The sequence below is a fragment of the Amphiura filiformis genome, chromosome 2, assembly GCF_039555335.1.
Source record: "Amphiura filiformis chromosome 2, Afil_fr2py, whole genome shotgun sequence".
NCBI classification, from domain to species: Eukaryota; Metazoa; Echinodermata; class Ophiuroidea; order Amphilepidida; family Amphiuridae; genus Amphiura; species Amphiura filiformis.
In genome coordinates this window covers 63,373,893-63,387,778 of record NC_092629.1, presented here as the reverse complement: position 1 = coordinate 63,387,778, position 13,886 = coordinate 63,373,893, and the positions used below count along the sequence as shown (strand labels likewise).

At 37.2% G+C, this 13,886-nt stretch overlaps 1 protein-coding gene across 1 annotated transcript in view; it reads left to right on the top strand.

The window, feature by feature from the left end:
• Positions 1-5,585: 5,585 nt before the first annotated feature.
• LOC140146522 (adenylosuccinate synthetase isozyme 1 A-like) overlaps positions 5,586-13,886 on the top strand; it is a 60,037-nt gene continuing 51,736 nt past the window's right edge. The window contains 1 exon segment of the mRNA XM_072168397.1: positions 5,586-5,902. Within this exon segment, the coding sequence (XP_072024498.1) occupies positions 5,627-5,902 (276 nt within the window). The 5' untranslated portion in view covers positions 5,586-5,626.

Genomic DNA, 13,886 nt, shown 5'->3' with positions numbered 1-13,886 from the left:
GACAACTGGATTCCTAAAGTTGAAACAAGATTTTGGTGTCATACTCGGACCATAATTATTCGAGGTGAAATCTGTCCATATCTATGGACGGTACTTTTGAAATGTTATCAGGGATGCAAGTTTTCCTGCTTTTAAGAAGTCCAAATTCCCGCACTTTTCTTTATTTTCAGCCCGTTTTGAAGGCTCCGATCCAAGCACTTTTCAGGCTTTTTCCTTGAGCTCAGCTTGCACTCCTGCTTGCCCATGAAGTTATCAATATCGCCATAATTCTAATGTCCATGTTCTTACCTGGTTCTACCCTGGTTTTACATGTTCAGTATTTACGCCCTCTATTTTCAATCCATGTAGGTTTAAGAGGGCGTATTGAAAAGTGTCCGATCATATGTTTACGCCCTCTTTTTTTTCTTGTTTTTTTTTGTTCACAAAGGGAACAACCAAAAATATCAATGATATCTTTAATAATAATAGACATTTCGTCTCATAACTGACCCTCTGTGGATCCTCCGTTTGTAACAAAACTGAAAATGGGTAAAATAATTTTCCATCATTGTATATTTAAGGGCATAAACATGCACCTTATTACACCTAGGCCACATAAAATTAAAAATTCGTTTCACGTCCCCACCTTTTTAGAAAAGTGAGGAGGGAGGGAGATGTTTTTGATTGTTGTTTTGGGTTTTTGCTGGGTTTTTTTGTTGTTGCAAAATTGACAAAACACAACAGATTTCACGTAAAATTGACATTCCTAGCAGTTTTGTCAATCATCAATCAACCTTTATTTATTTAAGAACATGAGATGAGGGGTAGGCCCCTTAGAATTCTAAAAACTATTTGCAAGTGATTACTGATGAACTTGTTTTGCAGCATTAACATTTTACTAAAGTATTAACAACAACATTAAAATATGGACAAGGGAGGCGGACACGAAACACTTTAGATTTTTTTCATTTGATCTCAATTATTGTGGTCACTCAGATTTCGACCCTTCTTTTGCGGTTAAAATTGGACTATTTAGGTGTAAGGTGCATAGTTGACTCGGGACTTTACTATACCGGTACCCGGGGTAGCTACTTAGGGGCCGGCTTTGTCGGTCAATTTGCCCTGCACTTTGACAACAATCACCATTTTTAACTTTGTTTTAATTTGATTGATTTGATTTATTGATAATCCATAGGCAAGCATAGCCTACATACAATAGCAGAAAAAAACCAAAAAAAAAATAAATAGAAATACAAATAGTCAACGGGGTCCCTGGCGGATTCCCTAAATCACTTTGAAGTGGGTTTCCAATAACCCCGTTGACGAAAAAGAAAGATATTAGGCATATAAAAAAGCGATTAAAAAAACCTGCAACTTCATGGCCGTCTGGTTCTACCTCACAAGAAGGAGAAGATACGTGCGGAAATGTCAGTGGAAATAGAAGTGAAGAAGGTGCATGTATCGGCCCAGGGTCAGTTATGAGACGAAACGAGCTATATCTATTATTATTAAAGATGTCATTGATATTTTTGGTTGTTCCCTTAGTGAACAAAAAAGAGGGCGTAAACACATGATCCACCAATACGCCCTCTTGAATCTATATGGACTGAAAATAGAGGGCGTAAATACTGAACAGGTAGAACAGGACATTAGAATATTAGCTGATTTCGGGTAGGCCTACTTCAGACCGGCAGATGCTCTTAAAAGAGGGCAGGTTGATAGTGGGTAGACCTATACTCCCCGGGAATTTTGAGGTGATAGGTGTTTGGGAGCTGTCAGCGTACCGATAAAAGGGGGGTCTTTCGGAGCTGCGAACAAGTAAAATGGGGGTTTGGAGCTGTGAATAGTCCAAATCAAGGGTTTCCTTCTGAAAAAAGCCAGAAATGAATGGGCTTTTAGAGCTAAAATCAAGTGTCTTTTGGAGCTCTATTTTGGTCAAATTTAGGGGGTCCTTCAGAGCATATCCGTATGCATTTGTATTAACCCCCCCCCCCCCCAATCTCGGGTTACTCCTGAGTTTTTAGTGCTCCAGGAGCATTGAAACTCTAGCGCTCCAAAAAGCACCGTGTATTGACGATAACTCTGTGTTGCCTTCTGATGTCTACCGTTAGAGTCCCTAGACCCTATCCATATTATAGGGACTCTAGCTACCGTCATGTGTTTTAGTTTCATGATTAAGTCCAATTCAGTGATCCCAGCGAAGTATTAAATCCCTTAAAAGTGAAGGATAGGCCCTAAGTCGTTAAACTTATTAGTATGTATTTCCGAAGTGAAAAAATTTGGGCAAAAAAACAAGGAAACAGCATTATTGACAAAGTTGAAGCCCCATTGAAATACATGTAGCTAATTTATATAGGCCTACTGTCAGTATATAAATTACAAAGTCATGTAAAATGCCTTATTTTGTCTTAAATACACGGCTTTCGGCTGAACTACTAGCAGGCTATGTTAGCACATCTATGACAATGACAAAGGTACCAAAATCTGAATTTTGATGATTTTTACCATCATCCGGATGAACAAATCACTGAATGGGCCTTTATTTAGCGTATAGTGCCTGGAAAAGGGAGGAAGCCTTTTTTATTTTATTTTTCTGCCAGATAGACCCCTCTAATGATCACAGCACCTTGTAGAAGTGTTCCTTGTATATTAAGAAGGCATTAGTAGAAAGCATATCAACTTCCTGCCTGAAGTTATGAAATATAGACCTAAAGATAAATAAAATTGAAGCAGCTTTAAAAAGAAACGGGAGGGGACAACAAGAAACACGTTTTATTTTTTACCTGATTTTTTACTTGGCCTTTGAGTAAATAGTTTCTACCCACCAAAGATATTGGAATAGTATAGACCTCTGTGCTACCCATCCAAGTCGGATAAATTAATGGACATTCGCATTTCGCAAATCTATACAATGTAGTTTTTGTCTACTATTTATCCATGATCAGGTCCAGGATCTGTCCAGGATAATCATGTATTTACGCCCTCTATTTCAGTTCCATAAGAAAAAAGAGGGCGTAGACCTAGTCATCGACATGCGACAAGCAGTAAATGTTTTAGCCTTGATCAAGACTTTCTCCTTACTTTGTCTCTATTCATGCTCTTCAGTACTGGTAGAACTGGACTCCTCAAATTGTTAGTCAGGTCAGATTTTTTGTGTTTGTTTTTGGCTACATCATGAGCTAGGGAGGATTTGTGCCTTGTGGGCATGGTGGGCAGTGCACAGTATGCCTGGAGTAAAGTAAGATAAGGAAGTCCACTATCTGGCCTAACAATTCAAATGTCAAATAGATTTTTACAAAGTTATGATGGAAAATAATTATTTCGAAAGAATAACTTCAAAATTTTGAAACAGACATTTTTGGAAGATGTGGCAAAGCTTCCATGAATTTTACGTTCACTAACTATGGACGCCAAAAGACTTGAAACAAGTCTATAAATGTTTCTTTGTAGTTTTTGTTTACTAGTAGATTCCACACCACCAAATCACACCACCAAGGTAAATGGCTTGTAAAAAAATAAGTGTTTTATGAGGGTTGATTTAATGGAAACAAAAAAGTTTAAAAGAAGGCTGATGTGCCTATTTTTTTGTGATAGCTGTTACTTTGTGGATGGTTTTCTCAATATCTAAGCATAAAAAGATTACATTTGTTACAATTCTGAAATTTGAGGCACGGTTTTTATTCTTCTTCACCAGATGACGTCACTACATAGAATCAGTGTGCTGTAAGATTGACAGGCAGGATGTGCATAGTTTTCGACGCGTCACTGCGAAAAATCGAGCTGCTTAATACCTACCCAATTATTTGTTGGTTATATGGTATAATTTTTTTTATGGTAGAAGATATCATAAACATTAGATAAAATGGTGTTTTGAATGAACCATGTACCAGGGAGGTTTAACAATGAGAAAACGACCAATTCCTCCATATCTTTTAACGCATAAATGAATAGGAACTCTATTTGGTGGCGTGCACCCAGTAGGCTTATCACTTTTTGTTGGTTATTATTGTTTTCCAGAATTTCTCTTAGTTGACAAACAAATGAAAATACAAAAAAAACCCAAAACGAAACGATAACTCAATTTTGCCTTCTCCAGCGTGTTTACGCCCTCTATTTTTAGTTCCATACGCTTAAAGAGGGCGTAGGCATATTTATTGTTTCTTCAGGGATGAAGTTATAGGCCTAGGCCCTATATGACAATTAAAAAACTAAATAATACAAAATTAAAAAGTTATTTTGATCAAATGAGTTCAAATGAAACAAATATAATAGGCCTATATATTTTTTTTTTTATAAATGAAAGTGCATTGCATGACCAATAGTGCAACGTCCTAAGGAAACTATAGCAATGACTTTGTCCAAGGTTTTGAAAGTGTAGGCCTATAAATGACCCAGCCATGAGTTCAATACCCTTGGTAGTAGGCCTATCAAAGTGCAAATTGCTTACTTGCTTACTTGCTTAAGATGAGTGGTGTCCTCGAACTACAACAGCACGCTAAACCCTTCTGTCCTGCATGGCCGTTCCCAAATCCATAACATCCAGTCCAGTGTCCTGTTTCAATACATCCACGTATGTTAGAGGGGTCTACCAGGTTTTCTGTTTCCATGTTTTGGTGTCCAATGGATCAGCTTAGCTACAGGTTCATTTTTACTTCTGTATGCGTGCCCAGCAAAACGTGTCCTCCTCTCTCTGATCTTCTGCGAAAGTTTCGGTAGGTCACCATATAGCTCTTTGTTCGTGATGTGCTGCTTCCAATTGATGTTGTATACTGATCTAAGCATTCTTGTGTAGCAACCATCAAGTTCTTTACATAGTCTGGGAGACATAGTCCACGCTTCACATCCATAGGTTAGAACGGATTCGACGGTAGCAGCAAATAAACGGCTCTTGAATTTCTTTGGGAGAGTTGACCTCCAGATTTTGTTGAGGCTGTTACATGCTCTCCATGCAGCTGCTTTGCGTGTTTTTACATCTTTTTCCGTACTAGCCATCCATGCACCCAGATACTTGAAGTCACTCACCTCTTCTAGTTTGGTGCCGTTGTTTGTCTGTATAAATAGGCCTATCTGTTGATTGTGGTTGAAAGACATGAACTTAGTTTTTGAAGCGTTCATTTTGAGGCCTACTTTTCCAACAGATGATTCAACCCTTTGCAGTAGCTCTTGTGCTTGGTGGATTTCCTCAGACAATAGGGCTATGTCGTCTGCAAAGTCTAAATCTGTTAGCACTTCAGTTCCGATCCGTCTACTCCTTCTCTTCTCCAGTTGGAATCCAAGCTGCTCTTCTTTGCCTTCAACTGCAAATTACCGGTATGCACTTTCCACATTCACTTTTTTCCATTTCCTTTTTAAAGATTATTTCCTTATTTCTGCTTCTTTCTTCATGTTCTTAATTCTTTGTTTCTCTTGAATCCTAAATTAAAATGTAAAATGTTTCTTTTCCACCTTTTCCCCTCCCTCAGTAACCGCTCGGCAGGGCCGCTCGGTTTTACATGTTGCTGCCCTCTAGTACAACTTGTACAACAAATCGATCAGCTACTACGACGTCATCGAATGCGGAAGTCAATCAATTTTCTTTTTCACATGTTTACGTACGAACCACATCATAGTACACGTACGTTGACACGGTTCACAATGAAGGATTGTTATGACATTGGCAGATGCCTTTATGGACGAGGTTAATTTTACGTTCGCGGTTTCTGATCAGAAACCCCGCGAAACCCACATCAAAAGCAACATGGCAGAGGAACAGAAGACGTATCAAAACAACAACAGTCATTCAATAATGTCGGGAGAGAAAAGAAGGCGTACAGAGCCAGCGAATAAAGTGTCGGTGATCTTGGGAGCGCAATGGGGTGATGAAGGGAAAGGAAAACTGGTCGATTTGTTGGCAACTGAAGCCGACGTGGTCTGTCGGTGTGCGGTATGTACATTGTGTATCATCACTCTATGTCCATGATGTGATCGTGTACCGTACATGTTATTGTTTATATATGTACAATCTCCCAATCATGCAATGCATGATTGTCAGTTGTTCATGTTAGTGTGCTTTTATAAGCCTTTTAAGTTAATCGTACATGCGTGGATACATGGATAATAAGTCGGAATTGATTCTTGAATAGTCATGATACACATGAATATTTGAGGTGTACATGCATGTGTATACTAGTACTACTACTAGTACTAAATTTGTTTTTTTTAAACTTCCGTGGTCCGGGTACGCGCTGGTGAATTGCGATCGCGTAGAAGGTCGCCTACTACGCGCCGCGCCAAAGACATGAAGACCAATGGGTCAGCCGGCTTGTTGTCAAGTGCATTGATCAGCCAATCAGCGTGATTGTTTATTGCTTTTGCGTTTACGCGATACGCACAGGCACGACCACAGAAGTTTAAAAAAACCAACTTTCTTTAGTCCGAATAATCAGACGCAGAACAAAATATTAATTTCTGACATGATCGTGTTCTGGGTTAGTTCCAGTAACTGTTCTCGGTATCTTTATTTAACATTATGACATTATCGGATACCGAGTTAACAGGTCGCCATATTGGAGTTCGTTTCGCAAATACATGAATATTCAATTCAATTCAATTCAATTCAATTTATTTCCATCAAAAATACAAAGAATACTTAATTAACACCAAAATGATTAAAAACACAAGATGGAGGAGATGCAACAAAAGGCAAATGCCTGCAAAAGTGTTGCACCACCTTACAAAGACAAGTGCGGAGGCCTAACAAATAAGGATAAACAAAAATAAACAAGTCAGTGTTGTTAATTTACCGGCAAATTAAAAAATGACGGTTAATCAACCGGTAAATAAGCATTAATTAACAATCATACATGTACGCTATATAACAGCACGCATTATTGGTCGTCCCGGATGTGAGATCGCCGGGTAAGGAAAATCATGTTTTTTAATAAGGCCCATGAAAGTTAATTCCGAGTTTATCGTCCCTTTTTATTCCCAGGTTGGTGAGGTGACTTTTTCATTTTTCATTTTTCATTATTTTATCAGATTTCATTATTGACCTAAAATGCGTGTTGATTTAAAGCCACACTCATACATGTTATTTATAAACATGTTTTTATATGGGTAGGGACTAGAAAAGTCAGAAAAGGGACTCGTTTTGCTTCCAAGTTATGAATTTATATGTTTTACAAATAAAAATATATGTATCCAATTGCTAAAATTGGTGAAAACATTGTACTTTGAAAATAATGAATTATTTTGGCATTTTTGAAAATTTGACGCGGGTGTTTTTGGTTACCAAAAAGTGACGCGGGCGGGGGATGATAAACTCGGAATCGACTTTCACGCGCCTAATGTATTTGTATTTTTTTTTATATTGTTTTGATGATGTAAGAATCATACAATATTCAGGTATGTATGAACGGGGTTCCTTCATATATCTACACGACTAAACGGCCGCTTATGCCCTCGGGCACAAACAACCGCCCAGCCATGAAAATACATGAATGAACCCCTAACATAATTAATATAAATTATGAAAATACACAAAATTGCAAACTAAAGTACTTACTAGGAAACTAGGGGCCTAAAGCATTTAAAGTATAGGATAATCTTGCAACAACAACAACAACTCAATGAAGCTTATTCTGGCCATTTACCGACACATGACCAATTGCCAAAAACTTAAAAATTCTTCTTTCTCTAAAAAAAAAAAAGCACATAAATAACTTGCACTAAATGTAGTCCAATATCATGAATATGTGATCTGCAGAAACTCCGGCAAACTATCCGCATATGGATGTCTTGATATGATTGTTTAAAAATGGTATATTTTTATGGTTTTTTTCCACGTTTTTCGAATTTTGATCCTTCTGTATGTGCTGTTTAACGTGCTGTTCAGCGTTCACATTTTATATTAATGCAATTTATCTGTGTCTTCCAAAAATGTATTGGGTCGCATGTCATAAGTTGGGTACAATTTCCATTACATGGTCAAAAATGACAAAAAATGTATTTTTTGATATGTTGTACATATTGGCAACCTCTAATAATTAACACCATTTTAAACCTTATCACATGCTTAATTTTTACGATAATGCTTAATTACTAATTAATTAATACACAGGCGTCTATGTAAATCTCAATTTTCAAATGCGTTTTTCTCAAATTGGACCTAAATTACAAAAATGACTGTAAAATTATTTTTTTATGCAAGAATGTCATCAGATTTGGAGGATATGTTCTCAATACATTAATGCTTCAAATGAACTATTTCAAATAATTGCACATATGTTAATTACATTGTGAAGGTCAATGACCTTTTTACGAGTAATTAGCGAGACAGTTATTCTATTATTGAGGAAATGAATATCAAGAAGAGAAATGTACATTAGCATGTTGCTAAAAATACTGAAATTAAACTAGGATTTCATTAAAAATGAAAAAAAATGGAACATAACCCTTTAAGGTGGTACTACACCCCTTGATAAATTTGTGACTATTTTTGTATTTTTCTCAAAAAATAATATTACATTGGTAACAAAAGTTATTTATATTATAGGGGTAAGGAATCAAGTTACTACACTGGAATTTCAGTGACTCAAGATAAGCGGTACTTATTTATGATAAGAAAAGAGGTACTGCTAGAATGTACCTCATTTGTTATATAATGAACCCCTTATCTTGAATCACTGAAATTTCGGTGAAGTATATTAATTGGATTCCTTAATAATATACATAACTTTTGTTACCAGTGTGTACACAAAATGTAGTTACTTTTTGAGAAAATGCAAAATTAGTAACAAAATTTATCAGGGGGTGCAGTACCACCTTAAATAGTCAATAATTGTTTTAGTTGTACAAATTCAACATTCAAAGCTGTCAACACATCATACCCTCTCTAGATTTGAAAAAGTAACCGGTAGTTTTGACATGCTGACATGTGAATTTTTACATACATGTAGGCCCTATTGCACACTCCCGCATCCGCCTGCTCCACATCCGCCTGCTCCTCCACCCCTAGGCCCCTGGCATTTTTCATTTCAACTGATGTGATTTTTTTACTGAATGATGTATAATTATATGCTTCAGTAGATTGAAAGAGTATAAAATTAGGCTTAAAAAGAGGTATGAACCACTGCTGTAGGATATGGGGTTACGGAAAGCTAATCAAATTTGTATCACAATTATCAGAAAAGTGTAATCCCTCCACCCTTTTTGCATACCGTACCCAACTTATGACATGCGACCATTTGATGTTCTGGACATGTCACACCGGAAGTGTGACATGACCTCGCTGGACATATTGAACGTTCTGTGCACTTCCTGCAGCTGTGCTGGTTTGTAAACACGCTACCAAATGGTCATTAATTTGACCTTTGACCTACTTCCGTCGACAAATCTCTACTTAGAAAATTTCGGGACAGAAAGTGCTCCGAAAGAATTGCTTTTACAAGAAAGGAAGAATGAAGTGAAATTTCAACAACAGCGTAATGGAAAGCTTGTGATTTAAAGGTACATAGATCAGGGTTCCTGTTAAGGGTTTAAAAATGTGCGTCATGTGTGACGCAAGTTTGCTGCCAAGGTTGAAAAACTTGCGTCCAGACAGATTTTTGTGCGTCCATCTGAAATTCATGATCAATCATACCGGGAAACGCAACGGCATGCAGCAACCCCATGTTGCTGATTACATACGTACCCCGGGTCTACACCTCATCAAATGTTGATTGTTAAAATAAAATAAAAGTGCATTTTCGCCGTGATATTCCATCTCCAGGACTTCGCTATGATAATTTTTCTCATTTCTGTGTCAGTTTTGGTCCGAAATGTGGTCAGAAACAGCTGCAAAAACAAGCGCAAATCTGTCAATCTTTAGCAAATTTACGTACTTTAACTTCCGGGTTTCTTTAATTAACATGTTGTTGATGCTATAAAGCTAAAACACGCGCTGCCACAAATAATACAAAAAAAGGTTATCATTTGGATTTTGTCTTTAAAATTGCTTTTATTCATCATAACAATAATATTAAAATAAAGGAAACATAGATTATATGAGAAAATAAACTTAAAACATTAAAAACTGATTGTCAGGTTGTAATAAATAATTAAATAAACATTCACCGCACGTTGTCAGTCCAGCATGATTTGTAAACAAACAATTGCATCAATGGGGACTTTCCCATCAAACAGCGATCGTTACGGAAAGCATGCAAAAAGTGCACGATTTCCTGACGGTTCTTTTACAAATATTGCAGAATTTACTTCACTCTTTAGCAGGTGGGTCAAAATTTTTGGGGTTTTATTTTCTTAAAATATAAAGGAATAAAAATTCTTATTTTTATCATCAATTTTAAAATGATTAAATTTTGAAGTTTTGTCTGCGTCCACATGCATGTGACATGGACGCAAAATACTTGATTAGCCATGTGAATTTGCATCCAAATTTGTAAAATACGCGTCTGGACGCAATGACGCACACCAACGGGAAGCCTGACATATGATGTAGGTATTGAATTTATATATATAAATTATTTTGTGGGCCGATGAAGAAATTTTTTTTTTTGCGAAACGGACCTAAATATGGCGCTGCTTGTCTTCGGGCCAGTAAATGTCAGTATGTTAAGGGTGTACTACACCCCTGGCCAATTTTGCGCCTATTTGTGCTTTTTTCTCAATAATAATAGGGCATCGGTGACACCGTGACAGGGTACAGCCTACAGGTAAGATATACGTATATTATAGGGGCAAAGACTACAACTACTGCACTGAAAATTCAGCAACTCAAAGCAAGTAGTTATTGATTTATTGATCAAATATTGGTTTTCCCTCATTTTTGACTGTAACTCCACAACTCATGTCTGTGCTAAAATGAAATTTCCAGTGCAGTAGTTGTAGTCCTCTTACTTGTCACCAATGCGCTATAATTTTTGAGAAAAATGCAAAAATAGGCACAAAATTTGGCAGGGGTGTAGTACCCCCTTAAAGGATAGTCCTCGACCGAAGGCATGCAGGCAGGTCTAGTTCTGGGTCTGAACTGTTTCCATTCGAAATCTTGATGCCAAATTGGACAAAAGAAGCACATGGTATGATGGTCCTACTTCACAGTTTTTTAATCCCCTATTCATGTTGCGTGAATCACTCTATTGTGGACCATCCTTTGAGTATTTGGACAAGCGTAACAGTTTTGACAGGCGAGGAGGTCGAAATTGTCCTCCTCGGGCCTCGGTGAATACGAAAGTCAGCGTAATAGTACGGCACTAAGTGTAATACTAGGCCTGCTTAGAATACGCGATTTTGGATGCCAAAAACGCACCCCGATTTTCCAAAAAACGCAAAAATCTGCAATTTCCCGCCAAAAACGCAAGATCTAAAATTTTTTTTTTTTTTTTTGCGATTTTTAATTTTTTTTCACGGATTTTTTTTATTTTAGATTTTTTCAAAAATGTAAAAAAAACGCAATTGGAGCCAAAATACGCAAATTGCAGCGCAAATAATGCAATTGCGTATTCTTAGCAGCCCTAGTGTATACCATGTTTGTTGACGGTCATCATGGTCATGGCAGTGTCATGCATGTAAAGAGTACATGAAGTCATGATGTACACTGACTATTTTCATGATTTTAGTGAAAACATAGCCCGAAACACACATTGAATCATTGACTCAGTCAAGTCATCTTCAGTACGAATTGTATTCCCATTTGTAGTTGTAATTGTAGATTTCCAATGACATCGCCGAAGGCCATGATATTTTGGGCTTGATGATGATTTTTATGCCTCCACCGGAGGTATTATGTTTCCTGGTTGTCCGTCCATCCATCCATCCGTCCGTCTGTCCGTCCGAGCTTGCGGGTCCAATTTGTCGGAACTGGTAAGATGTAAAGTGATGCAATTTGGTGGAGGGATTGTCATTGGCGGTCTTCACATTACAGTAGGTTTTGTTAGTGGTTCAAGGTCACTCAAGGTCATCTAGGGGTCATCTGAGGTCAAATTAGCAAAAACCGTCATGGGCCAACTGGTAAGATGTATAGTGATGCAATTTGGTGGAGGGATGGTCATTGGCGGTCTTCAAATTCCAGTAGGTGTGGTTAGTGGGTCAAGGTCATCTAGGGGTCATCTGAGGTCAAATTAGCAAAAACCGTCATATGGGCATGTACCTTGGTGGGTACTGTAAACATGGGCATGAACCTTGGTGGGTACTGTAAACATTTAGAACCAAATTTTTTGAAGGTCATTTTGGGGTCATCCAAGGTCACCCACGGGTCATCTGAGGTCAAATAACTTAGAACTGTCGTATGGGCATGAAACTTGGTGGGTAAAATCAACATTTAGAGTCAAATTTTTGGACGGCCATTTTGGGGTCATCCGGGGCCACCCAGGGGTCAAATAATTTCAAACTGTTGTATGGGCATGATACTTGGTGGGTACATTCAACATTTAGAGCCAAATTTTTGGAAGGTCACAAGGGGTCATCTGAGGTCAATTTAGTAAAAACTTGGTGGGTACATTCAACATTTAGAGCCAAATTTTTGGAAGGTCATTTCGGGGTGAAATTGCACCAGTTCAAATGATACGCCTCAAGGTGGAGGCATTGTGGCCGACGCTTTGCGTCGAGAACCGCACAAGTCGAGAACCGCACAAGTCGAGAACCGCTCTAGTTATTGATGTGTAAACATGGAAAATTTTTAGAAAAAGTAAAATACAAGAAAATTGTACACTTTGTTAGGACAAGTAGAAAAAATAACATGTAGGGTAAAGCGGGGCATTAAGTACCATGGGGCATTTCACCCAATAAACAAGTAATTGTTATGCATATTAGGGAATGCTGACCATTATTCTAAATATGCCTTGCAAGAGTGGTTTATATAAATATCATAGCTACTCATTAAAATGATCAGTGCTTAATATGTACGGTAACACTCATGTTAGTTGCTCATCACAGTTTGACCCAAACATCATCTTGGCAGACATCTTCAGAGTACACGCTAAACTTTTTAGTATCTCGGACTAGAAGTTAGAAGTGGTCCTTTATATGCCACATATGTACAATATGCTGCTGCACTCCAGAAGAAGCAACAGCTGAACAAGAAGTCAAAACCAACCAACAAAAATAACAAGAACCTTAAAACCAAGCCAGTAAAAGAAGACACAAAGATGCAAACAGTCAGACAATGAAGATGATCCTGACAAAATATGTCCTGATTGTGGACTGGAGGACATTGGTCAAGTTGGTTGTTGTTGACTCCAGTGCATGTTTTGTAAAGTTTTGCATATGGTCATTTTCACAGTAAAGGGTGTAACTTTTGATTTTTAGGGTCAACATTTCAAACCACTTAAATATGTTTCTGTTTACTGTAATCATGCATAGAAGCAACTTAAATTCCAGTAAAATAGTGTTTCAAGGCTTAAACCTTTTGATTTCTGATAAAAAATTTGACATTTCCATAACATTTTGGTTAAAATCTAAGAAAAAATGTATTTTACATAAGCTCAGAAAATTATGACATGAAAGCTGGAATACATGTGAAATCCCATTCCAAAGTAAGTCAACAGATATAAGTTAAATTTTATACCATGTTTTGCTATGTTTGTAATTGCAATTTTGAAAATTTTTAACATCAAGGGTCATTTGCAATGGAAATTTCCCAACCTTAAACATATTTTTTAAGTTTTAATTGGGTTCCTAAAATAATTTAAATGTCTAACTTCATGTACAAATACTACTTGATGAAAGGAACCTCCCAGCCAAGTTTCACAGAAATTGGAGTTATTTTTTAGAATTGGCAATTCAAGCGATTTGTGTTTCGGAGGCTTCAGTTAACAACAGAGGTGATCATAAAAGTAAAATATTTGGCTAACTACTACAAGTTGACATGAAAAAATAGGTAAAAAATATCACAATTACCAATTGTCATGCTTTGCTTCTAAGTATTGAATTTC